The sequence below is a fragment of the Periophthalmus magnuspinnatus genome, chromosome 18 (genome assembly GCF_009829125.3).
Source record: "Periophthalmus magnuspinnatus isolate fPerMag1 chromosome 18, fPerMag1.2.pri, whole genome shotgun sequence".
Classification (NCBI taxonomy): domain Eukaryota; kingdom Metazoa; phylum Chordata; class Actinopteri; order Gobiiformes; family Gobiidae; genus Periophthalmus; species Periophthalmus magnuspinnatus.
Window position 1 is genome coordinate 634,081 of NC_047143.1, and position 5,960 is coordinate 640,040.

At 48.3% G+C, this 5,960-nt stretch overlaps 1 protein-coding gene across 1 annotated transcript; it reads right to left on the bottom strand.

The window, feature by feature from the left end:
• Window positions 1-745: 745 nt before the first annotated feature.
• orc3 (origin recognition complex, subunit 3) lies at window positions 746-5,557 on the bottom strand. Its single transcript, XM_055229109.1, has 2 exons — window positions 3,705-5,557; window positions 746-2,709 (listed from the first exon to the last, which is right to left on the bottom strand). Exons 1-2 carry the CDS (start codon window positions 5,430-5,432, stop codon window positions 2,095-2,097), a joined length of 2,343 nt encoding a protein of 780 aa, XP_055085084.1. The 5' UTR covers window positions 5,433-5,557; the 3' UTR covers window positions 746-2,094.
• Window positions 5,558-5,960: the final 403 nt, after the last annotated feature.

Below are 5,960 nucleotides of genomic sequence, written 5' to 3' on the forward strand. Positions count from 1 at the left end.
GAAATGTCTCCATGGAAACGGCAGCAGCTGACAGACCCTCCACCAGGAATGTTACACAGTGCAGCTTTAAACAGTCTTTTCTGACCAGTCTCATAACACAAAAGTCTAATGTAGTTTTTCCAGTTGTACGTTACACGTTTAGTGGAGTTTAGACTGTAGGGGGCGCCACAGTCTGCTGTTTTACACACTGCAGGAGACTCAGTGAAAGTACTTCACTTTATTAAGTAAAAGTACACACACCAGAGCAAAAGTACTTCACTTTATTAAGGAAAAGTACACACACCAGAGCAAAAGTATCAGATGAACTCTACTTCAGTAAAAGTATTCAAATATTTGTTTAAAAAATGTGCTTAAAGAGTAAAAAGTATTTGTCACAGATTTTGAGCCTTAAATCTTCAGATGTGGTGATTTTGATAAATATTTGAGCTGAAGTTTAAATAAAAACGATGTATTTTTTCTGTTTTTGTTCATATATTTTTATTTGTTCAAATTCTGGACGTGTTAAATTAAACCTCAGCCTTTTCTCACACAATAAAAGTACTTTTTACTTTTCAGTCCTGTTCAAAAATATAGTGGAGTAAAAAGTACAGATACTGCTCTCAAATGTACTCAAGTAAAAGTACAGTGTAAAATATACTTATGTAAAGTACAGATACCTCAGATGTGTACTGCAGTACTTTTACTTTGTTTCTTTACGTTGAATTATTTAAAATGTTTATCTTTTTCATATAAATGTACAAACTCGGGATGATCCTGGACAAACAGCTGTGGGTCCAGTGGAATTATGGGATTGAAAAGAGGCACATGAGACTCTGGCGCCCCCTAATGGACAAACACATCTATGAAAAATGACTAAATTCATTCTCTTACAAAGCCTCATGTGGAGTGAAACAAAAGACACAGAACGACACAAACAGCTGTGGGTCCAGGGGAATTATGGGATTGAAAAATGTAAATTAAACTGATCTTTTTCTGTTTAAAGTGACGCTACGACCCAGTTAAGAAATGTTTAAATTGTCTTAGTGTAAATCTGATATTTTGTTCATCAGAGCATTTGAAATATTCATGTTGTTTTTGTACAGAACACACACTTTCACACAGACGCACAATCATATCCACAGATTAACCTCTGACTCTTCCACGTGTCTGTGTAAACATTTGATTAGACCCTGAAATATCTGACACAAGATCAATATTTGTCCATTAACGTCCCATAATGCACTGCTCCTCACACACAGACCTGGAGTTGTGTTTTGTTTCATTCTCACATGTTTAACACAAACAAACCTGCAGATTTAGACTGAGTTCTTCTCTCAAACTGAAAACACTCTGTTCCACCTTGTGATGTCATCATGTGGTGATACAGGAAGTGCTCCACTGTGTTTTTAAACTCCACCTTCACTAGAATCATCTGGATCATTTCAGTCCTGGAACAACTGACAATCTACAACTGAACTAAAGGGAAAAGGAGCTGTTCACTGGAAAACTCCTCTCCTCGTCTCTTCTCCCCGTCTTCCTCTTCTCCGTCTCCCCTCCTCTTCTCTCCTACTCGTCTCCTCCCCCTCCTGTCTCTTCTTCCTCTCCTCCCTCCCTCCTCCTCTTCTCCTCCCCCTCTCTTCCTCTTGTCTCCTCTCCTCCTCCTCTTGTTTCCTCTTCTCTTTTTTCCTCTCCCCCTCGTGTCTCCTCTCCTCCTCCCCCTCTTCTTCCTCTCCTCTTTAGTCTGATCTGTTCACTGGAAAACTTCCACTTGATGACATCACAAGGTGTAACGTCACATTTTGATCTTTGTCGATGTAACAGACGAATAATAAAGTGACTCAAACATGTGAATGAAACAAACACAACTCCAGTGTGTGTTTGTGACAGAACCTCATTATAACGTTAATCTAATTCGATTTTTACAAATATCCATGACGATCGTGTCCATCGTGACCATAACCAGTTTTATTCACACAGACAGTTCAAAATACGGGCGTCACTGTATCGACAATAACGTCTTTATCAGAGCGAGGAGCAGTGAACTCCGTAGACGCCAACTATATAACTTTAAATATTCCCAAAAAAAACCCAATAATTCCTCAGTTTCCTCCGCTCTCAGCAGCCGCCCCACGTGAGCCTCGCCACGTGGTCCGTCTTCTGTTTGGTCGACTTTAAGAATCCCAGAAACTCCAGCTCGGACACGGCCTGGATGAACCTCGCGTGTCTCACTTCGTCCACTTTCCCGAAATCCTCCGCCCCCGGATCGGCTCCTTCGGCGGCGGACACGACGGTGCAGTACGCCTCCAGCCAGTCCAGCAGGTTGATGAGGCGTCCGCATTCCAGGTGGAGTTTGTAGGCGATGCAAATATCTGGTGCGGAATTGGGAACGCCGCCGTCCTCCGCGCGCAGGTTTTCGTTCTGGAGGTAGAAGTACGGGTCGCTCAGCGCGGCTTGGATGGAGGTGCGGGGAGCGGCGTTCAAATGGCGCCTCACGGTGGTGGACGAGCGGTAGTACAGGACTTCGTTCAGGGGTTGGGATTCGGGCGGGGCTAAGTAGGCTCGGACCAGAGACTCGACGAGGTCCACGGTCTCGTTACGGAGCCGCTCGTACGGGCTCAGCTGTTTGTTGCGTCGGGTTTCGTGCATTTGGAGCAGCGCCTTCTGCAGGTGGAACAGGTCGGTTTTCTTCTGGAGGTTTTTGAATGAAGACGTGAGGATCGGCGCCGCGTCCTGCGAACGGAAAAACACACACCGAGGTCAGTTTAGAGCGAACTCACACACACACGTTTAACACAAACAAACCTGGAGATTTAGGCTGAGCTCTTCTCTCAAACTGAAAACACTCTGTTCCACCTTGTGATGTCATCATGTGGTGATACAGGAAGTGCTCCACTGTGTTTTTAAACTCCACCTTCACTAGAATCATCTGGATCATTTCAGTCTTGGAACAACTGACAATCTACAACTGAACTAAAGGGAAAAGGAGGAGTTCACTGGAAAACTCCTCTCCTCCTCTTGTCTCCTCTCCTCCTCTTGTCTCCTCTCCCCTCATCCCTCCTCATCTCTTCACCTCCTCCGCCCCCTCTTGTCTCTTCTCCCTCCTCTCCTCCTCTTTTCTCTCCTCCTCTTCTCCCCCCTCCCGCTCTTCTTCTCTCCTTATCTCCTCTTTGCCTCCTCCTCTCGTCTCTCCCTCCCTTCTCCTCCTCTCGTCTCTTCTTCTCCCCCTCTCGTCCTCCCTCTCTCCCCTCCTCCTGTCTCCCTCTCTTCTCTCCTTCTCCCTCTCCTCCTCTTGTCTCCTCTCCCCTCATCATCTCCTCTTCACCTCCTCCGCCCCCTCTTGTCTCTTCTCCCTCTCCTCCTCTTGTCCCTCTTTTCTCTCCTACTCTTCTCCCCCTCCCGCTCTTCTTCTCTCCTTATCTCCTCTTTGCCTCCTCCTCCCTCCCTCCCTTCTCCTCCTCTCGTCTCTTCTTCTCCCCCCTCCTCTCATCCTCACTCTCTCCCCTCTTCTCCTCCCCCTCTTCTTCTCCTACTCCTCCTCTTGTCTCCTCTCCTCCTCTCTCTTTAGCTCGATCTGTTCACTTGAAAACCACTTGATGACATCACAAGGTGGAACGTCACATTTTGATCTTTGTCGATGTAACAGACGAATAATAAAGTGACTCAAACGTGTGAATGAAACCGTCTCTTTAAACCGTGGCGTTCTTCCCTCTCTTCCTCCTCCTCACCTGTGCAGGTGGACACACTTCCGCGCACAGATCCAGTCCCTTCATCTTGGACACGAGTTCTTGGAGCTGAATCCGAACTTTCATCATCGTTTTGGATTCTTCTGGTTCCAGGATGTCCACGCACCTCTGCAGCGCCGGCACCAGCTCGTCTTTGGAGAACATCCTGAGCAGCTTCATGGCCGTGCGATAGTCCTCGTTCTCCCACACGCGGTTTTCCAGACAGATCAAATGCAATTCCCGGATTTGCTTCCCGAGCGGATAACGAGGCAGCGACGACGTGAGCGTGTGCAGACATTTCAAGATCGGGAAGTAGTTTTTGTGATATTTGTGGAGAGATTTGATGAACTTCTTGCACTCCGTTTTCAAGATGGCGTCGTCGTTCATGAGTTCGGCCCGTTCTCGCTCGTTTAGCGTCTCGACGTGGCTCCGAAACGACGGAAGTTGGCGAATTCGCTCCAAGTCTTTCGGGCGAAGACGCGCGACGAGATCCAAGGCGACTTTCTTCTCGCAGCAAAGCACGCTCAGAGGCTGCGAGTGAAAGTGCTCCAGCAGCGCCACCTGCACGCCCTTGATGAAATTACGCACGGAGAAGTCGTGGTAGAGGAATATGCTGATGAGAACTTGCATGACTTTGCTCGTGAGTTTGAACGGGAATTTCGCCGTCAAAATGAACTTGTCGATGACGGTGGCGAGGTGCTGCGTGCAGGAGAGCGAATGGATCAGCTCTATGCACAGGAGAGCCGAGACGGAGTGCGGGAACATGCTTTGGATCGTGCTCGGCGACGTCGCGATGCCGAAAATAAACATCAGCGGCATCTGATCCACGTAACGGCTGCAGATGAGAATGAAATCTTGCAAAACTTTCGGGTTAAACGCCTCCAGATCTTTAAAAATAACCACCACGGGAGGATTGGCGCCGTTTCGTTTTTCCAGAGAACCGTCTTTCGATTTGAGTTTAGCCTTGTACCACTCGCAAAGTATCCCGAAGGAGCACTGCACGCCTTTGCCGATTTGGGGAGCGTCGGTTTCGTCGTCCTCCTCGCCGTCTACAGCCACGACGCCGTCCATGATGCGTTCGAGTACTCGTTTTAGCAGGTGTTTAAGGGCGCCGCACTCTTTGGCTTGCACGGAGGCGACGTACGGGGTGACACGTCGGCGTAAAAGGTCGGATAAGCTCTGGAACGTCATGTCGTGGTCGGGTACGTTGACGCCGAGCAGGAGGGCGGCCGTGGGGATCTCAGTGGACCTGGGTGGGATCTCGCCGTCTCTGGGTGGGATCTCGCCGTCTCTGGGTGGGATCTCGCCGTCTCTGGGTGGGATCTCGCCGTCTCTGGGTGGGATCTCGCCGTCTCTGGGTGGGATCTCGCCGTCTCTGGGTGGGATCTCGCCGTCTCTGGGTGGGATCTCGCCGTCTCTCGATAGGATCTCGCCGTCTCTCGATGGGATCTCGCCGTCTCGCCTCTGCCCCGTCCAGTGTCCACCCGCAGAGAAGCATTTCTTGGTGAAGTCCAGGAGCCTGTCCAGTGTCTGTCTGCTGAGCTCTTCTTGCAGTCCCTGGGTGTCTCTGATGACCTGGTCCCACAGGTCTCTGCAGAGTTTGTACCTGAGCGCGCTGCCGTCCTTCTCCTCGCAGCCACGCGTAAAATACTCCTCTGTTTCGGTTATTTTCCTCTTCTTGGCGCTCGGTTTGAACACGAAACAGCCTTTAGACACGGAGGAAGTCGCCATCTTTCGTCCCTGGCTGTCGCTGGTTTGTTTCAAAGTGATTTTAAACGCTGGAAACCTCACGCTGCTCTGCTTTTTACGCGCCAACGTTTGCCTCCGTGTGTGTGACGTGCGCGGTTGCCAGGTCCTGAAGCAAAAACACGCCCCGGGTCTGTGGTTTTAAAAGGCTAAAAACTCACAGATTTTACAATTCTGCTAGTTTTATGCTGTTTATGTCTATTTTTATTGTATCTGATTGAAATATGTTTTATTTCCCACAAAACCGCGCTGATTGTTGTGTAAATAACAGTTTTGACAGTTTTGTCGCACAGTAAACGTCAAAACACAACTCCAGGTCTGTTGTTGATGACGTCACAGCTTTGTAACATGAATTAAAACTCACAAAAATCTGTTTTGTGTGATATAGGACATTTAAACGCTGTCTGTTACGCAATAAAATATAAGTAAAAATAAATATAAATATAAGTGTGGATATCTGGATCTGGCAACTGCGCCGTGACGTCATCAAAGCGCGTCATACACCAGCTCCAT